This window comes from Rissa tridactyla, chromosome 7 (genome assembly GCF_028500815.1).
Source record: "Rissa tridactyla isolate bRisTri1 chromosome 7, bRisTri1.patW.cur.20221130, whole genome shotgun sequence".
In the NCBI taxonomy this organism is placed as follows: domain Eukaryota; kingdom Metazoa; phylum Chordata; class Aves; order Charadriiformes; family Laridae; genus Rissa; species Rissa tridactyla.
In genome coordinates, this window is record NC_071472.1 from 22,018,049 (window position 1) to 22,045,343 (window position 27,295).

Below are 27,295 nucleotides of genomic sequence, written 5' to 3' on the forward strand. Positions count from 1 at the left end.
GCCCTTGGGCTTTGAGATCACTGTCACAGGATTCCTGAATAAGGTCTTCCCTCTGCTCCAGCAGGACCAATCCCTTGCTACTGATTCATGAGCAATGCACAATTTCTGAAATCAACAGATATAGAGGTGTTAAGTGTGTTTACTTGGACTTGACTTTACTTCTGGATTTTCATTTGGCTCAGGATTGTGAAATTGCTGTTTCATAATTTCAAAACAAATGTGGTTTTAGTTAGAATATAAATAATATTGTTCTGGAGGAAATAACAAAAAAGTTTGAATGTGGAAATTAATAGATTCAAATTCTTCACACAAGTCTCCTGCAGTGCATGGAGAACATCCTTCATGGGGACTCTTGACAACTCCTGTCATTAGAAATAAAGAATATTTTTTCTCAATATTATATGGAAATCATAAGAGGACATCACTCATGCTTAAAGTACTGACAGTGCCTCTCCCCGCTGGAAGCTATCCTACACCAAAGGTCACCTGTAATAGCAGACTTCCCAAGGCAGCAGTTGGTAGCTGTGGCTTTTTTAATGTTTTAGATTAATGTTGCTATAAAGATTCGTCATAGATAGGAATCCATTTTGGTGGATCTAAACTGTATTTTAAAAAACGTACTGCAAAACACTAGCAGCTGCCAAACTGAAAAGTAAATTGCTGTATTGAAAATGTCCAATGCCCTAGACAGTTTTCAGTCTTTCTATCACTAGAACAGACTTGATTCTGTTGTAAAAGTTTCTCAGCTATTGGAAAGCTATTTGCAGAACTTGTTGCATGTTACTTAGGTCATTTGGAGCAGAAAAAAATGAGCTACATCAGAATGGTCAGTATTTCACTTATCATTTCCGTCTCCTCCTGCTGTACCTGCTGCATCTACTTTTTCATGAAGCTAATGCTTCTGGATATTTTGCAGAACAGAATAATACAAGAAACACAGCATCTTGGAAATATTCATGTTGTTGGAATACATCTGGCCATCTGATTCTTAGAATGAGTCCATTTAAACTAGGCTAAATTTTTCTGGTTTTAACACTGAGATACCAAAGCATGAGTTTGTGAAATATCTACCACCTTGGTTTAAACCAGAACTGACTCTAGAAAACAAAGTGGCAAGAGCTAGAAGCAGGTTTGCCTCCAGAACCCTCGCTGCTGCCCTCTGGATCCTTCATTCTTGAATTGTTTGAAGGAGGCATTCAGTTAGGCACTTTTTCTAGTCTGTTGTGGTATTTCCTTCCCATGTTATATCTGAAAGGTTGTCATATTATCTATTACTGAAACCTTGTAATTACTTTTATTCAGTGAGCTTATCTGCTCGATGCTGGATAAATACTCTCATTTAAATGAAGAATGTCAGAGGCCACTCTGGAGCCCTTTTAACACAATGCTGATATTTGATACTTTCCTGTGCTATTAGCAGAGGGATAATGTGACATGTATGCCAGTCAGAGAGGAAATGAAGCCTGCCTTTGGCAGATTGTACTTGCTGTAAAGTTGATTTGGTCTCTGTGTTTTTCTTGATTACTTTCTTTTTTCTTTTTTTTTTTTTGAATTGAAAAACAAATTGCCGAGTATCTGTAAGTGTTGAAAATTGTTAAGCTAAAATAATTTTGAATGTTGAAATCAAATCATACTCATACTCCTTTCTGTGAAAGTAGGACTGAGCATTAGGTGCTAAATAAAACAATTTCTAATTCACTGTGTGAGCAGGAAAGGGCACTCGTGCCAGAGTCTCCTGAAGGATGCTGTTGTGAAAAAGGGGAAATGCCGTATTACATTTCTCAATAAGCATCATGAGTGACAAAGCTTTCCAGTAAGACCAAAGTTAGATCCCATCTAATAGAAAAGGAATTTGTTTCAGATATCTCTTCAAAAGGGCATAAAAATTGTTGAGGGCATTTAGGAGAGATTAATAGAGTGCTTTGGATGTCTGAGATATAAATCATGAGTCATGCTATTAGAAAGATCAAAGTCAGTGGAGAAACTTAATTTTAAATTACTCCAACAATTCAGTGTACATCAACAAGGAAAATAAATGCATTTTGGACAATGAGGATTCGTAAGAGAAGGCCAGTCAGCATAGGAAATAATTGATTGTGTAAGCTGATTGAAGTTAAGAGAATAACTGAATCAGGCAAAAGAGGACAAAGCCAAGCTGGCTGGCAGAATTTATTTGTGGCCGAAAGGACACAGCAGGTTTTGAAAGAAACAAGCAAAAGGGAGAATATCAACGATATTCCTAATTCAGTAATAGGACGCTGATGGCAACAGGGCATTCAAATGCAGACAATGGGGACAAATTTGGCATAAGCATGGGAAGAAAAAGCAACACACTAATTTAAAAAATATATCTAGAATTGAATTTCACTTTATCTGCTTGGATTCCAGTTGGGGGTATTTAATAACATCTCAGTAATAAATAAATGTGCTGTAATCAGCAATTTTGAGAGTTAAGCTGCTACTGAGTCACACGCAGCGTTTTTATTACTCGTACATGACACTGTTCTGGCCAGTGAAAGAGGGGCTGCCAGACCTTGTGTCCCCCTGTGAACTGGTTGCCAATTTTGACTTCAGCCCAGTATTCATCTTCTTAGCAGCCCAGCTTTCTGAAAGGTGCAAATTTTTCAGTGGCTTATGTATAAAAACGGCAGATCTAGAGGTAGTACTTCCCAAAGTGTTTTATTTGGGCAATTTTATGATAAAAATAGGTTTAATTCATCTGGAAACTGAGGTGGCTAATTCATACCTGTAGCAAAGTATTTAGCACAGCTCTCTTCTATTGCCAGGAGCTTTTCATGTTTCGCTATTCAGATGAATGAAGCAGTCCTAATTTCCACAGCTAATTCAACCTGAGCAAAGAGTGCACATTTGGATATAAGAGCAGGTTATTAATAATCTGACTGGTGCTGTAAATTGCCGTCATTCAGGTGAACTCACTGTTGAGGCAGTGGCTTGCAGCAGGATAGCTGTATCCTCATTTAAGCTAGTATAACCTTTAGAACGATACCTATTTTTACACTATACAAGCTTCGAGTCATAAAGCTGCTTCACTTTACCCTTAACGTGAACGGAAAAGAAGCTTGCCAGTTAAATAAGTATATAATTGGTGAGTTTTTTCTTTTATTTTTCCTCATACTATATTCCCTTCCAGTGTTAGCTCATTACACCTCTCAGAGCTTTCTCATTTCTCCTGCTTATTGATGGTCGTGGCTACTGGCTATTGAACAATGACAGAAGCCAGCATAAGGAAATACCGATTTAAGTTCAAATCTAATTCAGAGTTTTGCTTCAGTTTTTTAACTGCTATTATCTCACATGTGACTTAAGGAGTTTCACCAGGGTTTTTTTGGTTTCGTTTGTTGTTTTCCCCACCTGTCCCCAAGATTTGTAGAGTCAAGAAACTGAGGGAGAGCAAACTCTCTCCTCTCGCCCAGTTACTCTAGGTTTTTGCTGTGCCCAAAATTCACTGTTTATGGTTTTATACTCAAACTTTATACAAATTTAGCAGTTATAAAACATAAACATAATTCCTCTGCTGTCATCTGTCAGCCATTGCTAGTTGTTATTATAGTTGTTGTTACTTATTGCTAGTAGTTTTAATAGATCAATTGCAGAAAAGCACCAAATTATGTCTGATAGATCCACCAGGAGAATGACAAATGGAAACAGCAAAAGGTTTGTTTCTGTGCACTTCCTCAGCCGGAGGGGAAGGTGAAAAAGAAAGAGGAAATGGATGTAAAATTTTATGTAGGCCTAGACATTTTTAAAGGTTTAGGAAATTATTTTGGCTGTCTTCCTTTGCTTTAGTGAAGTAACTGTTATCATGGCCACTGACTCAGAACTGAGCAGGAAATAATTCCTTGCAACCTGTGTTTTCATTAAAATTAATTAACATTTCCCGCCATGCACTCTCATTCTTGAAGGAAACAATATGAGAGAGATTTTCTCACTGGGCTTTTTCCAGACAGTACTTAATACTTGTGGCACCAAGAAGTAGCCCATTAGTAAAGACACCTGCAGCCCCACGGGTGAATTGCACTGGTACAGTGTATATGCACTAACCTCAGAAAAATGCAATGGCTGCAGGAGTGGGAGGGGAATAGGCTGTTTTAGTCTGTCCTTACTTGTTGTTGCGTAGGATTATGCCTCAGTTTAGCTGTCCCCAGTCACTGAAGTGCTTAGAAAAGGGTCCCTATCTATTGACCATCACATTGGTGTGGCTGGAGATGGGGTGGGTTTGGCCCACCTGTTCCAACAACCTGTCTGGAAGGAGCTATGCTCCCTCAGTTATCAGGTGGGACTTGGTGTCTCTGTGTTTAGAAGCAGTCAGAGGTTTTGAAACCGCTGTCAAGGTTTTAGTGGCAGCACTGAGTGAGGAGTTCACTGCTGAAAGGCTTCCTCACCAACTGCCCGTAATGGCACTGCGTGATTCAAATACACTCTTGCCTCTGTGGGGATAAATCTTGTCCCCGTGAACTATAGAGAAATGCTATATTTCCTGTTAAAAGTTCTGCAGTTGTAATAACTTTCTAATTTTCAACTGTCAGGGATGATTTTGAGATGTTGCTGCAATTTGCCTATACAAAGGTACAGCAAAACACAGCAGTTGGAGGAGTGGAAGGTAGAGGGGGCTTTTTTTTGGTTTTTCTCTATACAATTTTTTTTCCAGTAGGCAGTGTAGGTTCACAAGTACTACAGTCTTAAACATGTGGGTTTGTGCCTGAATTTGGACCTCGATGCTCACTTAGTAGGGAGTTGCTGTTTTGTTATTATTAAAAATTGACTCTGTCTCCCTTTGTGGGCTGCATGCAGTGATGGAGCACGTTCTATGTCAGTGAAGCAAACCCTTACAACACATGGTGAATCCTGCAAAGGAAAGCAGCTCCAGATTTCCAAAAGTCAGCATCAGGAGTACAATGAAGGATGTGGTAAACGCTTCCCGTCAGCATGTGGCATGGAAGTCTGTGGCTGGCCAAAGTTAGGCAGATGCATTCTTCCGGCAGAGCAGCCACAGATAGGAGCTATAATTAGAGAAAGTAGATAAGTAATGATGAGTTTAATTATTAACCACTTTCCTGTATGCCTTTGAGTAATGGTAGTATCAGAGCACAGAGTGCTGGAAACCCTGGAGCTTTGTTGAAGCTGTACCTTGTAGGAAAATGAGGAGTAATCTGAAATCACACAGCTCTGCAGAGATCTACCAGGGATGAACTGCCTTATTTGTTTTTTTCATAATTTGCTCATGGGATTTTTGCTACTCTCTTAAAGGTATAATTTTATACAGGTCACCCTCCTACCAAGGTATGGTTTGCCAAGTGTAAACCTCAGCTGTTGCTTTTACAAACTAATACATAGGATTATAGAACAGTTTGAGTTGGAAGGGACCTTTAAAAGTCATATAGTCCAACCACCCCTGCAATGAGCAGGGACATCTTCAACTAGATCAGGTTGCTCAAAGCTCCATCCAGCATGACCTTGAATGTTTCCAGGGATGGGGCATCAACCACCAGTGTTTCACAACCCTCATTGTAAAAAAATTTCTTCCTTATATCTAGTCTGAATCTACCCTCTTTTAGTTTAAAACCATTACTGCTTGTGTTATTGCAACAGGCCCTTCTAAAAAGTATATCCCCATCTTTCTTTAAACCCTCTTTGTGTAATGAAAGGCCTCACTAAGGTCTCCCCAAAGCCTTGTCTTCTCCAGGCTGAACAAGCCCAGTTCTCTCAGCCTGCTCTCATAGGAGAAGGGCTCCATCACACTGATCATTTTTGTGGCCCTCCTCTAGACCTGCTCCAACAGGTCCATGTCTTTCTTGTGGTGAAGGCTCTAGAGAACTGGATGCAGTACTTCAGGTGGGGTCTCACCAGAGCTGAATAGAAGGGGAGAATCACCTCCCTTGACCTGCTGGCCACACTGCTTTTGATACAGCCCAGGATATGGTTGACCTTCTGTGCTGCGAGTGCACGGTGTCTGCTCATGTCCAGCTTTTCATCCACCAGTACCCCCAAGTCCTTCTCGCCAGGGCTGCTCTCAGTTCCGTCATTCCCCAGCCTGTGTTGATACTGGGGGTTGTCCTGACCCAGGTGCAGGACCCTGCACTTGGCTTCGTTGAACCTCATGAGGTTCACACCGGCCCACTTCTTGAGTTTGTCCAGGTCCCTCTGGATGGCATCCCATCCCTCAGGCATGTCAGCTGCACCACTCAGCTCAGTGTTGTCCCCAGACTTGCTGAGGGTGCACTCAATCCCACTGTCTGTGTCATTGATGAAGATATTAAACAGTACTGGTCCCAGTACGGATCCCTGAGAGACATCACTTGTCACCGATCTCCATCTGGATATTGAGCTGTTGACCACTACCCTCTGGATGTGAGCATCCGACCAATTCGTCACCCACCAAAGAGATCACCCATCCAATCCATCTCTCTCCAGTTCAGAGAGAAGGATGTCATGGGGGACTGTGTCAAAAGCCTTACAGAAGTCCAGATAGACAACATCTGTAGCTCTTCCCTTGTCCACTGATGTAATCAGTCCATCGTAGAAGGCCACTAGGTTGGTCAGGCAGCACTTGCCGTGGTGAAGCCCTGCTGGCTGTCTCGAATCACCTCCCTGTCTTCCCATGTGCCTTAGTAGAGCTTCCAGGAGGATCTGTTCCATGATGTTCCCAGGCACAGAGGTGAGGCTGACAGGTCAGTAGTTCCCGGGGTCCTCCTTTCTACTCTTTTTAAAAATGGGTGCAATATTTCCCTTTCTCCAGTCACCAGGGACTTCACCTGACTGCCATGACTTTTCACATATCATGGAGAGTGTCTTGGCAACTACATCAGTCAATTCGCTCAGAACTCTGCGTGTCATCAGGTCCCATAGAATTCTGTATGTTCAGGTTCCTCAGGTGGTGACGAACCTGATCTTCTCTTACAGTGCGAGGGACTTTTCTCCCCCAGTCCCTGCCTTGTGATCCATCCACTCGAGAGGTGTGGGGAGAGAGATTGCCAGTGAAGCCTGAGGCAGAAAAGTTGTTGAGTGCCTCAGCCTTCTCTTTGTCTGTTGTTAACAGTTTGCCAGTCTTGCTCATCAGCAGTTACACTTTCTTTAACCTTCCTTTTCTGGTTTACATACCTGTAGAAGCCCTTCTTGTTATTCTTTGCATCCCGTGCCAAGTTCAGCTCCAGCTGCACTTTGGACTTCCCAACCCCATCTCTACACAACCAGGCAGCATTCCTACACTCTGCCCAGGATACCTGTCCCTGCTTCCACTGCCTGTGCATCTCTTTCTTGCCCTTTAGGTTGACCAGCAGCTCTCAACTCAGCCATGCTGGTCTCCTGCCCACCTTTCCTGATTTCTTACACCTGGGGATCAGGAGCTCTTGTGCTCTGTGGGAAGCATCCTTAAAAACCTGCCAGCTCTGTTCTGCTCCCTTGCCCCTGAGGGAAGTTTCCCAGGGGGTCCCATTGACTAATTCCCTGAAGGGCTGGAAGTTTGCTTTCCTAAAATTCATTGTCCTGACTTTACTCTTTGCCTGATCCGTATCACACCAGTGCCTGATCACTGCAGCCTGAGCTGCTTCCAATCTTGACGTCACCAATTAGCTCACTTGTGTTGGTCACCAACAGGTTCAGTATTGCATCCCCTCTGACAGGGCTGTCTTGTTACCTTGCTTAAGAAGTTATCTTTGATGCGCTTCAGGAGTCTCTTGGATTGTCTACAGCTTGCCGTGCTACTCTTCCAGCAGATGTCAGGGTGGTTGAAGTCCTACAGCAGGATGAGAGCCTGCAAGCGCGATGCCTCCTGTAGCTGGAGTAAGAAGGCTTTGTCTCTAGGCTCCCCTGGATCAGGTGGCCTGTAGTAGACACCAATCACAAGGTTCCCTTTGTTGCCTTGGTCTCTTATTCTTACCTATAAGCCTTAAACTTGCTCGTGACTATTCTTCAGAGACAGCTCTTCACTCTCTATTCATTTCTTGATGTACAGGGGCCTCCACTCCTCATTCCTCACCTGTCCCTTCTGAACAGCCTGTAGCCATCGATACCTGTGCTCCAGTCATGGGATCTGTCCTATCAGATTTCAGTAATGGTAACTAGGTCGTAGCTTTCTAGCAGCCCAGTGGCTTGCGACTCCTCCTGTTTGTTGCCCATGCTGCATGCATTGGTCTGCGTTCCAGACCTATGGTTACGTGTTGTCTGTTTTAATAAAATAAATTTATAAATATTCTTTTAGATACAAATTCTAGGCTAATTGATGTGGTCTGGTTCTGTGATCAAAAAATACAAGGCAGCTGTAAAGTTAAGGGGTTTACAGACGCTTTGCTTCACAAAAGCGTTATTGGGCATCTGGACTCTTTGACTAAATGCACCCACTACTTTTTATGCACTCTTGTTACTGTGCAGGTAGAGCGACTATGAAATATGTCGAGTAATGTCACTGGGAAACCTGTTACCCACAAATGAATAGGAACTTTAGCCTGGCTTCTACGATATTTATATAGACCATCAGCTGCTCTAAACTGTCACAGCACCACTGGCTGCCCAGCTTGTTCATGACAAAACAGGCCTTGAAAATGTTGCCATTACATGTGAAGGCAAAAGTTTTGATTACTACAAAGCAACTAGCAGGGAAAGTGTCAGAGGAAGAAGGTACACAGATAAGAGCAAATATTTTGATGGCTGGGCCTGGTAAAGGGACTGGTGGCTGGCTGGTCAGAGCAGGGGGAGGAGATGCTACAGCTGCCAGCTTCTCCAGTTGGAGTGTTCTTAACTTCTATTCAATGCGTGCAATGCCTCAATATTAGGACCCTTCCAGTTTCTCTAGGATTATCTGTTCCTTTTGCTGCCATCATTTTCCACATCATTTGGAAGTTGAAATTATGCGTTTACCAGTACAAGGCATAAACACCAGATCTCTGTACATCATATTTTTTAAGGGAAAAGTGGATGTATCTGGTGCATGGAGGTAACTCTGCCTTTCCGGAGATCATTTTATGTAAATAAATCCAAACTTGAATTAATTTTTCTTTCTAAAAATATTTTTCTACACACACATATGTTTGCATTTGAAATGTCAAGTACATCTTCCAGTGATTGTTGTTAATCTTGGCCTTTTATGCATCCTTCCGTATATTTTATAATTTCCGACGAGTAGAAGTATAATTTTTAATTATGCTTGGAAATCAGCAGTGCAGATTGCTGAGAGGAAAGGCTGAGCACTGTTTGTTGCAAAAGCGGTTTTCCCTCTAACACCTCATTTCTGCAGGCACAAAGCACTAAGCTCTAGAGAAAAAAACAGTTCTGCAGAAACTTCTAACAACTTGCTTAGACATAATATATGAGAAGAGAACCTCAGGAGGTTCATTGGCAATGTGTTACATTGTCTTCACTTCTATTGTCCGCTGTGCCAAGAAATGTGAATGACTCCTTGGGCCTGTGAAGAATTTATGAAAATGCTATTCCTGGTATGAGAAGGAACTGTATCCCAAACCAAATCACCAGTCACTGGAAGGATGAACACGGAGAAGTTGATGCAAAATAGGTTTGCTGAATTCTCTTTGTTCCCAGCATGGTGTTTTGCCAGAACTTAGCGATTTTGTGGGTAGAGGGAACTATACTTAATTTTGGTGTGTAGGTGACGAAACACTGGTGCTTGCAGAGAGTCAGTTTATTCCACCGTTCATCCTGCCGTAAACAATACCAGCCAGTGCTGTTGGCATGGTTTCCTGCTATGGTTGTGCCCTCAATGCATGTCACAAGTGGCCAGTGGAGACTGGAAACTGTCTGCAGTATTTTTTAAATCAGTGAGTCTTTAGTATGAGAAGTGCTTAAGTAGTATCAAAACAAATACAAGAACAGCAAGGGATGATGTTAACACGGTTCAGAACCTGTCTTATCCAGGGTAATTTTTCGGAGGATAACAAGGAAAAAACACATTTCTTGGGTAATCAGAGAAAGTTTCCAAGACATCATAAATGTGAAGTCCTTGGAGGCCAGGCAAACTTAGTGGAAGATGATAGAAACTTTGAAAATCTGACTCAGAATGTTCTGGTTGTTCCTTTATAAACCTTCTTCTAAAAATCAAGGAAAATGAGGAAAAGTTTTGTTTTCTTTCTGCTGGAGAGAAAAATGCTGCAAAACATGGATACTTGCAAAAAAAAGAAACGTCGCTTTCTGTGACTTGTAAAACTGTGACTTGTTTTACAACAATTAATACTAAGGAGGTTTTCTGTAGTTAAGAGGAAAACAAGTGCACTAGTTTGTACCTTATATGCAGAAGCAAATGTTTTCATGGATATGTTCATCTCCAGCCTGCAGAAGAGAAGGCTCCGGGGAGACCTTATGGTGGCCTACCAGTCCCTGAAGGGGGCCTACAGGAAAGCTGGGGAGGGGCTGTTTGCAAGGGCATGTAGTGATAGGACGAGGGGCAACGGTGTTAAACTGGAGCAGGGTAGGTTTAGATTAGACATTAGGAAGAAGTTCTTTACAATGAGGGTGGTGAGACACTGGCACAGGTTGCCCAGAGAGGTGGTGGAGGCCCCATCCCTGGAGACATTCAAGGCCAGGCTGGATGAGGCTCTCAGCAACCTGATCTAGTTGAAGATGTCCCTGCTCACTGCAGGGGGGTTGGACTAGATGACCTTTAAAGGTTCCCTTCCAACCCAACACGTTCTATGATTCTATATATACTCTCCTTAAGAGAGAAAGGCTGCTGTTGTCTACACTAACAGCGATCACCATTGAGCCAAGTAAGAAGACGGGGAAGGAAAGCCAGGGTCACTGTGGAATTTGCATCTAAGAGATTAATGTATTGAAAAAATCTCTTGTTTTACCATAAATAGGTGGAGTCATTTTTACACTAGAATATAGACCCCCTGGCATGGGAAACTACAGAAGGATGATTTTAGTGCTGCCTGGTAATCTGACTTTCTCTCTCATGTCAGCAGCCATTCAGCATACCATGCCAAGAGAATGCAGGTGTTGCAGAAAGAAAAAGAAAGCAAGGAATTAAAGTAATTTCCCTCTAAGCAAGTACTTATTCAACCCAGTGATGTGCAAGAGGAAGGCCAGTTAGCATACTGAAAAAGAAAAAATTTCTATAATCCCTAACCATAATTGGGAAAAAAGCAAACACTGAGATATTATTTAATTTAAGCACATAGAAGTTCAAATGCAAAATAAACCCCCACAACCCAATACCCTGAAACAACCGTTAGTTATGAATAATTATCCATCTGATGATGTTATAAAAGGTGCTGTTCACTAAAGCCTGTAATTTTCAGTTCCTGGATAATAAAAAAGAGGTGGAAAGTGTTAAATATTTCTATATCTTGCAGTGAGCAGAAAGATTGTAGTTTCCTTCTCCGCTCTGTTACAATAGCACTTTTAGGTAGATAAGCTGTAAACCTCAGAATATGGTGAGGTGTCGGTCCATACGAGCAGGAGATGGTGTTCTGCCTGTGGCGGGAGAAGGCAGCTGCTGTTGAGGAGAAGAGTATGTCTGTGTCATATGTCATAGGTGTGCATCAGGCAGCAAACGTTAGGTCTAGGCATAAAAGAAAACTGCACGTGGTATTTTGCGGGGCTTATAAATGCTAATCAAGAGGCAATCTTCTGGCCTCAGTTGCACCACTTGTTTCAATGAAGAGCAAGGACCTGCTCTAGCTTGATGAAAGTAGAGATATGAATGCCCTGAGACGTCTTTGCCTGTATCAGCCCAAAATAAATGAGGTGGGTAGAACTTTGCCAAAAATATGTATTATCTTGACTTTAATTAATAGTGCTAATTTCTGTTCCACTTAATATTGCTCGTAGCTGTCAGAGATAAATTATGTAAAGCTGTATCCAAACACATTAACCAAGCCAGATAAAATCTTGGCCTTTTGAGGTTGCAGAGTAGTGAGCATATACACAGTGAATGCTCAGGATTTCTGTATTGTGCTGGTTTTGTTTTACAGGGTCAAAAGTTTTCGAATTTCAAAAGCAACTTAAAATCTTTTTTTGGACTGAGGATGACTCATTTTTGGTTTAGTGTGGTTTTGAGCATAAATAGGCTTTTGTGAGATGTGGGGATTCTGTCATTATGTTCCTGGATTTTTACATGCTGTATTCTGATGAAAACAGCAGGTAAATTGTATTTCTTTGTCTGCTGGAAAAGTAAGAAGATTTTTCTTACTTATCTGGGAATTTAGGAAGAACCCTTCTGGGAGTTACAACATGCCTATGCGGTCAAGAGTAAATCAGATGTGTAACAGCTCTATCTAATACTCCAAACTGCGAGGGAAGGAGCTGCTCTGTGGAGAGCTGGGTTTTGCTGTCATGAGGCTTCGTGATGTCCTTCCGGAAGTGTTTCTTCAGTATGTTACTTGTTTCAAGTTTACGGACTACAAAAAGAAGAAATGAGTGCCAGCAATGCTGTATTAATTTTTTGCAGATCTCTTATTTAACTATAGGCTCACACTTCCAAGGGCAAAGCAACATCAGTGCTTGTGGGTACAACTTGCATATTTGGGTTTCTAGTTGTGCTGGGTACAAGGAAAAATGACTCAGTTGTTGATACAGCAGCTTGCAGTAAGTCAAACTGTGGAAGCAACTTTAGCTGCCCAAAAGCAGTTGTTTTGCAAATTTATGTGACCTAGGTGTACATGTATTTATATTTCCAAACACAAGCTGGTTCTATAAAATGTGTGTCGAATTCATTTACACCCGTGATATGCCTGATGCACACACATCTGGTGGCTGACTTGCTGACAGTATGGGAAAGTACTTGCTTGTGAGGTGTACAGCTCTCATCCGTCTCTTTGAGAACCTAGGCTGGGGCCTTTGTGTGTTTCCCGTACTCGGTGTGTTCTGCTGGGTACATATGAATGAGAGGGGAATGTTCTTGGTTATTTTTATTACTGTATAATGAACCAAAATTTACCTTGTTGTTTTAAAATAATAATTTATCAGGTGCATCTATTGCCTCCCTGATAAAATGCGCACAAAAATACCTTTCAGACAAGTCAGCTGTCTAGGGAACAGATCACAAATGGAAGGTTTTCTATTGTACTACCTTTTTTTCCCCTCTATTTACTATTAAACTGACCTTTGACATACTAGGTGCCAGCAGCACTTTGAGCAAGACGTGCAGATTTTCATTACTTTGAGGCTTCTGAAAGCCAGGGCCCAATTAGAAGCTTTCTGTAAGGATAAGTGAATGGGATAACAGACACAAAACAACACAAGGCTTCTGGCTAAGCGTGCAGACATCTCAGATCATTTGTTCTTTTTTTTTTCTCAAATTCACAGCCATTCCCTTGTCTCAAGAGAAGTTTTATTTCTGAAGGAGTTCTTTAAAATTACTCCCTTTAATCACAGAGTTGGAGAGAGGTTTGGCGGAGCTTTTGACAGATATTCCTGTAAGGAAACAAAAATAGCAGAGATTTGTTCCTTAATACTTAATACCTCTTTCCTAAAATCCTCCAGGGCAAGCATAACCAAAGTCCTCTGCTGCTGCAACTGTTAGAGTCAACTCAGAGATGCCAAGGCAAGTCAAGGGGAGAGAGAGGAAAGAGGGGTAAGAAGGTGCTGTAGGTGCCCTGCTGTCTTAGCCACTGTTGCGTACATAGGATCCATTAGGTTTCCAAACAGCTACTTGAAGTGTTTTGTTTGAAATGGCAGCGTGGCTTTCTGAGACTTACGTGGCTCAGAAGAGGCAGATGTTCTGCCATGTATTGGTCTTTGAGACTTAATGCATATATTACGTTGTTTGTCAGTTTGTGGTGTCCTTTCAGGCTTTGTGGTTATGGGTTCCTCCAGTGAGGCCTATTTTATTTAGCATTCAGCATATTAATTGCACATAAACCTTCGTATCTGCAGCTCCTACAGCAGTCATAGCTCTGAAGAAGCCTAAGATGTCATAATATTTGAGAGAGAAAAATGTGCATTTTTTGCTAGCACCTGTAATTCAGGTAGCAAAATAATTAGGTAGGAAGCATCTCTTACCTCTTGTTGAATCTGATATGAAAGACAGTTACAGCCTTTCAAACCTGGCTAAAACTATGAATTATCCTACAATATTTCGATGGGTCTGATTTAGGAAGCTGTCAGACAGAAATATTTTAGATTCTGTGTATTAGTAACACTTGCAGAGGGGCTGTGGCTGCTTCCAAAGACATTTTTTTTGTTGCATGAAATGAGAACTCAACTTAGCACAGTAACTACCGTGGAGATGTTCAAACAAATAAATCGCTTGCATGAAATAATTATTCCTAATAGAGAGGAGGTGACGTTTGGATGGAGTTTCATCATTCTTACAGCATCCTTGTGAGAGGTATATCAGAAACTCTAGGAGGTCTGTTACCTTAAATGTTGATACACTGCTCAGGTTATTGCAAGAACTATTCCTTTCCATTTCAGGAGTGCTGCGGGTATGGCTGTGGAAGTTTTAGTTTATCTTCTATTCCATGTGAAAGACACATTCAAAAAACTAGGAGGGGCCTTTAGTAATCATATTACATCACTGTTAACCAACAAAGGCTATAAGGACCTTCTATAAGACAAATCACAATTAGAACTGAAGTATCAGTTGAGAATTGGGCTATAATTCTGACCAGCATTTATACTGTCTTTTGATATGGTACAAATCCTTCCTACCTGTAGAGACTCTACTAGCCTGATTCTCAACCTGGGACTTTAACGTTCTGCGTAGTGTTCATTTTATTTGGTTTAGCGCTTACCCACTTTATTTTGGATGAGTTTGTTACTGTTTTGCCTGAGCTGAACTGCTCCACCTGATGGTGAAAACAAGAAAATGCCGTCTCCACCAATGAGGATTTATTTGAAAAAATGTAGTCTAGTGGAAGCACTTAATGCTGTACGGGTAGGGGTGTCTTAATCCAGGAGACCTACTAATAATATTCTTCCCCTTTATACTTGGATGTAGAGCAGTTAAGGTTATGTAAAGGAGCTGCGCAAAGATCTTGAATCCACAGTTTTCTTTCATGTTCCTAGTGAGATACCCAGTGGGTGGGTACTTGTACTGTAGACATGTGCTTCTCAAAGTCCAGATGCTGCCAGAACCAGAGATGCAGCTGTGCTTTGCAAGACATGTGTATCTGAAAGGAGTTGTTCAAAAAGGGAAAAAGTGCACAAAAAAGGGAAGTGTGGCTGCTTGGTAGCTTGATTTGACCATGTTCTTATTACCCAATGTGGAAATACTTAATGGTTGAGTATGTCGAGTAGAAGAGCTTGCCCATATGGTGTTTTCTATCTTGATTCCGTTTAGTTGCACAGAAAAGGAGGTAAAAACTAAAACCTCCGAAAGAAACAACCTGCTTACAAGAAAAGATTTAAAAGGCATTCTTGTGACATTGAAAGAGAAATAATCACATAAATCTTGTGCAGGCAGCAAAGAAACAGAAAGCATAACAGAGCTGCATGTCCCCAAGTCTTTTAGTTTGCCCAGCTTTTTGCAGCGCAAGAGGCTGTAGATGCATGCTACCATAAATTTGCTCTGGCATCTTTCATGTTGCCCTAAGATTTTAGAGAATTTTCCTATCATCTCTGGATGGTCATGTCTTCAGCCATGAAAGCAAAAGGTATGAATTTCTGTCTTGAGCATATGTGGCTGGGATGAAGGATGGCTCCTGTATGAAAGGATGCTTATATATAAGAGAACACGCAAGGGACATTCTTTAAAATATTTGAGCACTGTAGGGCCAAGATTTCCCATGCTATTGAGAAGGTAATGTGAGATCTGAACACCTGAGCACAAGCTGATTTTGTTCAGCCTGCACTCCTGCAAAAGCTATTCATATAAGGTCATGGCGCACCAACTGAAAAAATATGTGAACAGGCAGGTTGCTGTAATTCATGCTGTGAAACTTTGAGGAATCTTCTTGTTGTATTCAGTTTTTATAGTCTCTAGCAAAAATTGCAAATTTTAACCTGTTCCTGTAGTTTTGTCCCTCACTTGTACTAACCATATGTACCTACATTGCCCAAAATTGTATATACAGACCTTTTCTTTTTTTTTTTTTTTTTTCTTTCTCTCTCAGACACCCTGGCTCTGGAATACCAGACAGTGCTGGAATGGGTATCCGTATCAGGTAAAAGTTACAGTGCTGCCTAAAACCAAACATGACACCTCTGCAGAGCTCTGTGTTTATTATGGTGGAGCTTTGTGTGAATATGTTAATGTGGATGGGTTACTCGGCATTTCAGAACATTGCTAGATGCTCCCCATCTTGCTTGAATTCAAGATGGGAAAGACGAATATAGCTGTCAGACCTGTTTTGAGGTGAAGCACAGGATCTGAAAACAGATCTGGGAAACCTAACTGTGGAAGCAGACATTTGCAATGGCAGTAGAACGCTCATTTTTTACAAAGTTCTGAGGTTACTGAAAGTTTCAGCAAAGCCTCAGATCCAGTGGGTTGTGAAAAGCCAGTACAGTCCTCATGGTTGTTACACTGCATACAGGGTGAGACTTAATCTGTGGCAGTTGGTGTGTTCAAAGAGGGGACTAAAGAGAGAAGGTAGGTTTCTCCTTTAGGTACTTAAACAGGGACTGTCCAGTCCTGGCCTCATGGAAGCTTACAGTGAAAGAAGGTAAAATGAATGAGAGAACTGAGAATGGTTTCAAGTCTTTATTTTCAGCAATGTCTGTATTTTCACGGATTCAAAAAGCATCAGCCTTTCTCTCTCTTCAAGGTGAAATTATATTGCTTAACTTCAAAGAAAAGACTTAGGTCATTTCTCTCCTTTGCTAAGAAAAAGAATGCCACCATTAAATTAAAAATGCCCTTTCAGGTTGTGTCCTGCTGCATTCATTCCCTCTTTCAGTCCTCCATAAAAATTTTGCTCAAGTTTGAGATTTGGTTTCCTTAAAACAGTCTTCAAGAAAACAGTAACAGTATATTTATTCCTTACAGCACTGCTAAGGTTTTAACTGGTTCCAAGAATATTTAATTCCTAGGTCCAAGTTCTGGCCATCTTTCACAGCAGCACAGTTGCTTCAATGGCACGCAGGTGGTGCAGTAACACCAGAATTAACTGTAGCCCTACAACTCTGGAGACCATTCTCTGCCAGAGGAAGGAGCAGGACAGGTGAAAGGAGATGGGTAGAAATTTTATCTATCATTATCTGGTTGAACGGTGACTTCCAAAGTTTGCATACCTGAAGAGCTTTGTGAAACCTCTCCTATGCTTTCCATTAGTTTATGCCACTGGACGTAGTTGTTAAAGTACAGGATGTATTTAAACAGAGCAATCAGCCTGCTCTAAAGAATGCAATGTATTTTTCAGAAAAGATAACTCCTGAACTCCGCCTTGGCCGTACCTCTGCCTCGTTTTGCCTCCTTGTCTGATAGAAGTAACTTTCAACAGGGATGTTGTGAGGATCAATGAATTAATTAAATGCTCCCTTTTACTATTATTACTAATAACAATCAGGTGGCCCTTTCGAAGGAAAAGTATCATCATGTATATGGGCTAGGGAATGGATTTTGGAAGCCCTTTTGGGAAAGCTAAGAGCCGTTAAGGTTTCCTTAATACCTTTTGTATAACAGGAGGCGACAAGAGATTAAACTTGTGAGGTATAATTTTTCCTTTTGTTACAAATCAGAGGTTACACATGTTTCAAATGTGACCTAGTAAGACAGTCTATTTTAATAGACTGTTACATAAATTAAAATTTTTTAATAAGTCTTGAGGATAATTTTTGGTAGCTTTTTTAATTAGTTTGAATTCTAATTGTAAACCTAAGCTTCTTTAAAATGCTGCTTTTTTTTTTTTTTTTTTTAATTCAGCATCCAGGAGTCTCAATAGGTGTCACTGAGGCATTGTGCTAGCTGCTATCCAAATATAAGTGACACTGAATTCCAAAAGCTCCAGCAAAGAGTTTGCAATTTAAGGAGTCTAACCTGACTAGGACTTACTGCTTTATTTATTTTTTGCCCCTTTTTTTTTTTTCTTAAGGCCAGGGAGGAAAAAAAACCACCAAACCTCATTGCCAGACTGAAAGCATGAAGAGTATTGTCTGAAAGACGCATGAATTCCCTGTGACAGTGAACAGCCCTGGATGGGCTGAACAGAACTGTGTTTAGGTTTGGATGCTGCTGTTCTTGAAAGTTGTTTACCTGTTGGAAATAGTGAAGTGGAGATAGTTCAGCAAGAATGACCAGAAATCTTTATCTGAGAAAGGCTGAAGGAATTTGGTCATTTAGCCCCAGAAGAAATAATGACTTAAATTCCACCCAATGACTGGAGGATGAACTGAGTAACGTTAAGGAAGCAGCAGAAGAAATTGAATGGGGGAAGTGTTGAATCTTCATCCCTCAGAGATTTTAGGAACAATCGTTTGTCAGAATTGATATGGCTGCAGTCACTGGTGCCTTTTAGTTCTGTTTTCTACTATTTTTGTGTTATTGCATGCGAGAAGAGATTTCCTTAGGGCATAAGACCATGAATTGTACTGGTTAAAGAACATGTATTTACCAGACTTATCAGAAGAACAAAGTAATTCAGAAAGTTATTTACAACTTTCAGAGGTTGGCGACTAAATTTACTATATCTAAAATCATGCTGCTAGTGGAGAGGGTCTGACAGAAAGCAAATCATCAAATGAAAGTCATTATCAAAGTCATTGTCTCAGAGAGAAAAATGTCTACTGGGTGCTAATCAGGATTTAGTACTGGGTTTTCAATTTGGTTTGTGGGGTTTTTTTTCTTAACTAGATCAAATTTTTAATCTCGTTTGCTACAAATCCTTTGTAAGTTACTCAACACAGCGTTGCAGAAATCCAGCTGTACTTACTGTAGATACAGTCAAATGGATCATTTGGGTGACAACTCTACCCATAAGCACAGAATAGTCCCCTTGAAGTTAAGTCTGTGGAGAACTGAAACTTAACATTTAAACTAAGTTAAACACGCACTATTGATCCTTTCATGGAGAGAAACCATGATATCTTTAGAATCCCCCTTTGTTATCATTATATATGGGTTTAGAAATACTAATGCTATTGTTAACAAAGCAGCTGACAGTCTTAATTGTTTTACTAGAAATTTTCCCCAGTGAGTTCTCTTGCAAGAATGAGTGTGATAGTCATGGTTCACTGCTAGCTCATGTTCTCTTCCCTTCTTTTAATCACACCTAATTAAAAGCTTATTGGCAGTCTCACTAAATCAGAAAAGGATTATATTGCCCAAGATATGGCTTTAAAAGAATGATTTTGAGTGTACACATTTTTCATAAAACATAAGCATATGTCTGTATTTAAGTAACCCACATGGAGCGTTCAGTGGGCACCTAAGGACTGTTTTTCAGCTGCGAAGAACTGGTCTGCAAAAGTCAGTGGGAATTGAAGGGGCAAATGAGATGTAAATAGCTTGTGCCCCGCTTGGGTGCATGGTTGTGCCAGTGCAAACTGCTCTAGAGATGGTTCATCTGCTCCCTCAGGAGATGCCCTCAGGAGCTTCTCCTGTGCCAGTGCCCCTCACTATCACTGTGATGGAAAACCTGACTATCAGGGAGGCACGATCCCGTGGAAATTAGAGTAGCTCCTACGACTGACTGTTAGGTTGGGAGCTAAGCAGCCTATGCGTGCCGCCAGTTACCCCAGGTTGGTTTTGGTTGTGCATAAATTCCTGTGTCTTGTTATTTTTTTTTCTTTTAAACATCAGTGTAACTACGCTGTATATCAAACAAGATACCTGGATAAATATATTTTATTTTCTTCTTTCCAGATGTTAACATTCCCAGAAAATTCTTTAAAAGTAGGCTTTTATATTAGAAAGAGCCCCATTTAAAGCTCACAACATTTTCATCATGAGCAGATGAGACTGTACGCTAGCATTACTTTTCTCTAATCTGCTCTAGCATTTTCCTTTTGCTGTGCTTTAAACCCACATTTCTGATGTACAGCAAGATGTTTGAAGTAATCTTTCAAAACAGACTTAGAAGTACTCAGAATTTAGTTTGTTCTAGGTTCTGAATGGACAACATCATAATTTTTTGGTATTACAATATTTGAATACTGTCAAGATTAAAACATAAGAGGAGGGCGGGTTGGGGAGCGTTATTTTTCCATAGCCATCAAAGTTTGAAAGAGACAGCCGTCATCGTTTTTCTTACACAGGATGCTTATGTATAATTCAGTAATCCCCCTGTGATTAAACCTGTCTCCTATAGATCTCAGCAGCCTGTAATGTCAGTTAGACTCTATTAACCTTTTCTCATCTCCATCTTTCAGCCACTGATGCCTGACCTTCATTATTACTACATAGTTGAATTGTCATTCTACTGGTCCTTAATGTTCTCTCAATTCATTGACATCAAAAGAAAGGTAAGAACAATGAGACTAAAAACACTGAAAGCTTTAAGCATGTATCTTTCTTGACTTGAGGAATACCTGTATTACCTGTGCGGTGAACTGGAAATACAGTTCTTTCTAATCACCACCTCTTGCAGATATTTGTCACTGAGAAACTGGTGTTGAAGCGCTTGTCTTACTCTGTTCCTTGTTACTGTGATGTGGGTTTTTTCTACACATGGGAAGAAGAGCCTGGGGTAATGATATACTCAAGCTGAAGTGGCATCAGCTGAGAAAACCTTCTGCGCTCATACAGTGACTTGAATGGAACTGAACACATAGGAGCTAGTAGATGTACTGTTTCTTCTAAGAGTTAAATGATGAATTTTCAATGACAGAGCAAGACTACCCCATAAATTCACATTATTACTTTGGTAAGATCTATGAGGGCTTTCAATTTATTCTACAAAGGGATGGTGAAAACAGGGATACATTTAATATTAAAAAGTGATGTTACATTTAATCTTACCTTTACAGTTATGAAATTTCAAGTAGCTGAGCATTGCTATTAAGGGGCTATTAATCAAGAAAATAAAAAGGTGTCCAGATAAACCATTTTTCCAGTATCATTAGCAACCTGTTCCATATTCCTTCATCCAAGTTCTCTCCTCCAAGGAGAGTGCTAGTCCATAGCAGAACAGGCAGGATGACAGTCATTCTATAATAACAGTCCATTGAGGTATTCTTGCAGGGTGTTTTAATGTTAAAAATTATTTGTTTAAAATATTTGAAAGGATTTTGTAATGTTTTTGTATGCCTTCTTCTACTGTCATTTAATTAAATGATTTTAGGCTATGCTAATGGAAAAATCCGTGTTTACTAGAATTTTAGCAGGAGTATAGATCTGAAAAGAATAAATGAAGGATCCGGTATGTCCTGAATAAATTTATCTGCTATTTGGAACCACAGTGTCCTCCTGGGATTTTTGTGTCAGAGCTACGTATGTAGAAAAACACACCTTTATTTGAATTTCCAAATTTTTCCAGAAGTGGAAATCTCAAGAAAACATCCACAAAGTTTAAATTCATATTGGAGGGTAATTTGTAAACAAAACAACCAATTTAGGATGAATACATGTAAATCTCATGCTTACATTCTCTGTAGATGCTAAACATTCTGTTAATCATGAGCTTGAAATGAGTACAACTTCACTGTTTCAGAAGACAGAGATGCAGAAAAACACTGCTCAACCGAGCTGGATGATAGTGGAGGGGAATTTAAATCAAGAGTAACATTGACTAACATATGTAAGCTGCAGGCGCCAGCAATACTGAATAGCCATTTGTCAATATATCAACCAAAACTAAACCTCTGCAGCAAGGTTAAGAGAACTTCTCAGGTTGTTGCTGCAGAAATGTACTGTGTCTGCTCAGTCACCCTACATTCATATTCAGCCCTCTGCACTGTGCCATGGGTTATATTTCATTTTCTTTGGGTATCTCTTGAGGGAGAGGAAAATATAACAGCATTGCAACTGCAGCAGCACTGCAATTTTCCAGTACAATACAACTTTAAAGAATATTTAATTGATTCCTGACTAGTTGCTTTGCTCATATGAAAAGTAATTGGAGGCTACCTGCATAGCATCTGGGTTCAGCACTGAAGTACACCTCTGCAAAGGGGGATTGGGAGGGGCAGTAGCACCGTTCTCATTTAATACATCTTGTGACCAAATCGTATTGTTTTTTCCGTCATGACTTGGAGAGTTTGCTGCCATTGGTGACAGAGACACCAGCTCTTGCAGCACCGTAATAATTCTCTTTTAAAGAACAGCTTTAGTTTAAAAAACGTGGAAACCTCTTAATGTAATGTACCCCGTATGCAACGTGTGAAACGGTGCCCATATGAAATAAGGCTTTAACTGTAAGAAGCAGGAAATTTGCCAGCTAATATCAGATGCCATTGTAAGACTTCATGACAGCTTATACAAAGCAGATTAACAGTTCTCAGCCTGAGAAACCTGTTGATGTTTTCATGTTACAGTGAAAGGAATACTTTTATCTAAATCTTGGTTATCATCTTAGATACTTTAAATTCAGCAGTAGCTGTGTTGTAGTCTGGGATGATCAAAAGTGCCCTGGCAGCCTCGTGCGCTGCAGGGATTCAGCCAGCCGCTTTTACGTAGCAGGGTTTCTCTCAAGGTGAGGTGTGGTGGGTCTTCTCTGAAAGCACCAGCACTCGGCACTGGCCTAACTCCAGCGCTGGTCTTTTACTCGCTGTAGCTCAAGAGAAATGTACTTGCTGTTTTCCATCTCCGTTTTATTCTTCTCTAATAGTAAATTAATTACTTTAAAATTACTTCCAATTGGTTGCTGACTTTCAAATACCTGTTTATACTTATTTAGGTGTTACAAATTCCACCAGATGATCTTTGCCTGGCTGAAGAGGTGTGAGCAAACCATTTAGGCTGTTGCACATACCTACTATTGGTATTAAGGCAGGGAACTGAGTAGATTAACTTTTGCGGTTTTATAATTGCATGTTGTTTGCTTCATAAATATCTACTATGTTGCTGTAATGATGTTCTACCCTTAAAGGTCTTCATTTTCAAAGTCTGCAACCTAGTATGATTTGGGTTTTTTATCATCTCTGTCCAGCTTCCCATACTGCTTTTTTGTAAAAATAGAATTAGATGAGGAGCTTTATTACTCTCACAAGCCCCTGATGAGTTTTAAAAGCAATGAGGCTCATTTATGTGCTTTCTGGATACCTGAAGTACTGTTTGATAGAAAAACATTTGACCGGTGTATTTAGGGAATGTATAAAATTTCTGCTTGGTCAGTGTTTTAACAGGTGTGTAGATGATCTTGGAGACCTTTCTGTGTAGTCACACCTTTTACTTCCAAGCATTTGGCAATTCTTAGAGCTTCTGTGTTTTACTTTTTTAAAAAATGACAGTTCACTGATTCCCAGAACAAAGTAATGTGTAGCTGCTAATTTTCTTGACTATTCCATTTTGATTCTAGAAAATTTATGCTATAATTCACTGAATCTGGATCCTAGATCTCTTTCTTCAAACTCAGTAAAGAAAAGAGTCATAGACCTGATTTATTTTGTTTCAGAGGAAAGGAATTTAGATGGTGTACATTTTGCAGGCCTTTACTAGAATTGTAATGGTTGAAACCTTTAGCTGGTGATACTCCCCTTCCTTGTTGTAGCCCATTTCCAGAAGCTGGAGTGACTAATAAAGATGATGTTTTGCTCTTCAGTGGCACTAATGCTCCATAGACACTTGGCAGTTTAGCCAGTGAGTGTGTCCAGAGCGCTTGTCTACAAGTTGAGACCCATGGGGTTTCTCTATTTTCTGCCCTGTGTTCTTCCCACTCATGGTGTCAGGAGCAGGTTCTTTCTCCTATTCTTAGTCACATATTTTCATGACACAGGGACATGGTATCTTTCAGCAGTTACAGCCGGAGGCTACAAATCTGCTGTAGGTAAATGCATCTTGCACAAACATACATACCGTTTGAAATATATTTTAAAAAAGAAAAAGCCCATTCCTGTATAGCTACTCTTCTGCTGTGTATGGGTGAAAGTGCTTGAGTAAGCTGGGAACACAAGTACAGCTTGACATTATGGGCACTTGTACCATTAGTTCCTTTGTATTCATTACCCTTATCTATAATTAAAATCTAACAGGTAGCATCTTCAAAGCATAATTTTAATTACTGACGTAAAGAAATGTCATAAACAGGGAAGAGAGGACCAGAATAACAGAAGTAGTCTTCTTTATATCACTGCTAAACTACGTTTTTCTAAATTTTCAGTAGGTCAGTCCAGCATCTCCTTTTCAGAGCTGGCAGAGTCAGATAACTCTCTCTTTTAAGAAACGTTATCAGAGAAGGAGTTCCCTGGACAGCATTTCTGTAAGTAGACTCACGCAGAAGTGCAGAAGACTGCTGCCCAAGAGCATTAGGGCTGCTTAGGAATAATCCACATTGTCAGGAATGGCTTGAAGAGTTCCCAAGAGGGACTAGAAATCTTGTATTTGTAGAACATTAACGTGTCAGCTATAAAAACAGATGAGAATTTTCTACTTGGCTTCTTCCCCAGTTTGCACTGCCTATGTGCTAACATAATTGCACTTAGAAGGAAAATGGAGAGTGCCATAGCATTTGCAGCTGAAGCAAGTAAAGAGCTAGGCTGCCGTATGGCCATAGGGCTGTGCTAGTAGCTTACTTCTAATCCCGGGGAATAAGGCAGGTGCTTTTCTGTTTTGATTATGGTATGGTGAAATGGTCCCCGTGTGTGGTTTTGTAGTTACGGAAATTACTAAGATGCCTTACTCTTGCTTCCCCTTAAGACTCTTAGAAGGTGAAACAGCCTTTAATTCTCTTTTTGTTCAGTCTGCTTTAAGAAAATGGATTTAAAGCAATGGCTTGAAATGACTGCTGAATGTATTTGATTGTGCTGGGGACCAAATAACCTGGCTGAGAAATGTTGGGTGTATACTGAACAAGGATACGGTTCTCTGCTTTTAATCTTCTCTTTTCTGTCCCCTCTGCCCCCCCTCAGCTTTGTGTTGGAGATACTGGCAATGCCCATTGAAAACAAGAAATAGGACCTTGTAGCACCTCATAGCATTAAACATTAGGTGATAGGCTGGGAGGAGTTCCTGCCCCTATTCAGTGAGACTGCTCAAGCTGCAGGTTTTGCCATGGACTCCAGGTGTACATCGCAGTGAAGCCAAGTGCTGGTACTGGGAGGCAGCAGCACTGCAGGTCTTTAAAAGCAGTGGTGCCTGATATACGTGCCTGCTGCATTCCCAGAGAGAGGTATGGTGACACCGGGCAGTTACTCTTCCCAGTATTGGAGCGAAGGAGCAGTCAGCAGCGCCTTTTCTGGAGTTGACCCTGTGTCAGTGGGAGCCCACCATCACTTTCTGCAGGGCCCTCCTGCCCGACACACGTACCTTCAGTCCCTTTGCAAACCAGGTGCTGCCTCTCTAAAGACTGCAGGGCCTCAGTGTCGGTTTCTCTGCTGTGGGCCACTCAGCTGAAGACTACCACAGCTCAGCCGGACTGGCTCACAAAAGCTGCCAGAAAGCCAAATGCCACCTCACAAGATGCTTGGCGAGCAGGCTGCCTGGAGGAGCCGCCGCTTCTGACTGCCTGGATGTCTCCTTTCAGCCAGCCCTGCTTGAGAGACGCTGGATCCGCTGAGAGCTCTGGTAGTAACTTTGCACCCGGTGCATGGAGAAACTCCCCAGTCAAACCATGTCCGTGATCTTTTCTTCAGGAATTTGATATTGCTTTCTCAAAGCTGCGCGGGTAGTTCAGCAAACTCCAGCAAGACTTGGTGCCTTGTAGAGAAGAGTCTCATCTCTGCAGGTCCTGTTCTCTCAGTAAGCAGTCTGGGAGTCCAGGGCGGGCAGACAGGTCGTTCTCTCTTCTTTGCCTGCCCCTTGGCATGTACCTGGGAATGGGATGTTACAGGAGCTTCACCGATCCTGTTATTTTTCAATAGTAACAGATACTTGCTGGCCAAACAACTCACAGTTACTGATCTGGAGACCAGCTAACCTGCACCGTTTGGGAGGCAGCAGATTAAATCTGAGTAGGAAGAGCTGCACCAGCTCATTTGAAGACTTTTCTGACCCTGTTACAGTGTGAAGACAAAGCAGCTTCATAAAAACCAAACAAATAAAAAACCAGAACTGGGATTTGCAGCTCTGTGAAAACTCTCAGTTGTGCTTGGCAGGTGACTGTTGATAACTCCCAGTGCGGTGGAAATGTATTTCCCGTTCCTTTGTAGCTCTGAACTCTTGTGAATGATGCATTATTTTGCGTATTATATGTTGCTTGGCATATAAGAAATATAGTGTAATTTGATTTGTATGTACATATGCCTTTTCAAAGTAACTTCAGCCACAAATGCTTACTTCATGTGGTTAAATTACTATGAACTGAGAAGTGTAGATATTGCCTAACTTTCAGTAATCTTTTTTGCATTTTGTTAATATACAGTGATTATTTTATTCAGTCTAAGTGAAATATATAGCAGAGTATTTAATGCACTTATGTAGTAGGATCTTTATGTAACATAACCATTATGCTGGGTTTAAAAAACATCCATCTGTTTTTGTATAAGAATACTGAATCTTGCTTTTTGGTTCATTGTGTTTTGTTCTCTTTCCCCTGCTTCTTGCTGCTCTAGGATTTTGGCATCATGTTTACACATCATATTGTAACAGTCACCCTGATAACCTTCTCATATGTAACCAATTTGACACGAGTGGGAACCTTGACCTTATGTCTCCACGATGCGGCTGATGTTGTCCTAGAGGTGAGATAATACGTGTATCATCAGTGTCTGTACATGGTATTCACTATTCTGAGAGCTAGCATGTCACTAGGTAGAATCTATTTGCTGGTGATTAATGGTGATTAATATAGTGTATTTCCTTGCTGAAATATATTACACTTGTAGCAGTGCACGTTTGTGACTTTAGGCTGTTTTGTCCCTTGATAAGTTGCTTGTACAGAGCAGAAACTGGTAATGCATTGTGTGCCAGGGAGGGTTACACACAGATTTTTAATATAATGTGGTAAAGTTAAAAGCTCAAAGTTGCAAAATCTGGAAAGTGGTGACTGTGTGGGACAGAAGCTCCTGGTTCTTGGCCCCTCTGAAGTGATGTGGGGGGCGAGAACCCTGTCTCCAAAGGAATCAAGGTGTCATGGTGTGATTCTGCTGTGCTCTGCTGCGCAGAGGGTGCTGAACAACTTAATGGCGGTTCTGTGCACGGGCAGTGAGCTGACCTCTGGTCCCCAGGATTTTCCAGGTTCCTGTGCCTCTGCATACAGATGCCGGTATTAAACAGTTGGCTTTGGAGAAGAATGGATGATTGGAGTTCTTTTAAGTCAAGATGGTCTGTAACTTCCATAGCAGAAATTTAGAGATCTTGTCATCCTGTATCGGCATCAGTTTTAAACAGCTCTGGGTGATGCTGGGATTG

At 40.9% G+C, this 27,295-nt stretch overlaps 1 protein-coding gene across 1 annotated transcript in view; it reads left to right on the top strand.

Moving 5' to 3' along the window:
* The window catches only part of CERS6 (ceramide synthase 6), a 134,684-nt gene that overhangs the window by 75,950 nt on the left and 31,439 nt on the right, over positions 1-27,295 (top strand). The window contains exons 6-8 of the mRNA XM_054209702.1: positions 16,026-16,076; positions 20,221-20,313; positions 26,497-26,625. Of these exons, the coding sequence (XP_054065677.1) occupies positions 16,026-16,076; positions 20,221-20,313; positions 26,497-26,625 (273 nt within the window). The remainder of the gene's footprint in view (positions 1-16,025; positions 16,077-20,220; positions 20,314-26,496; positions 26,626-27,295) is intronic.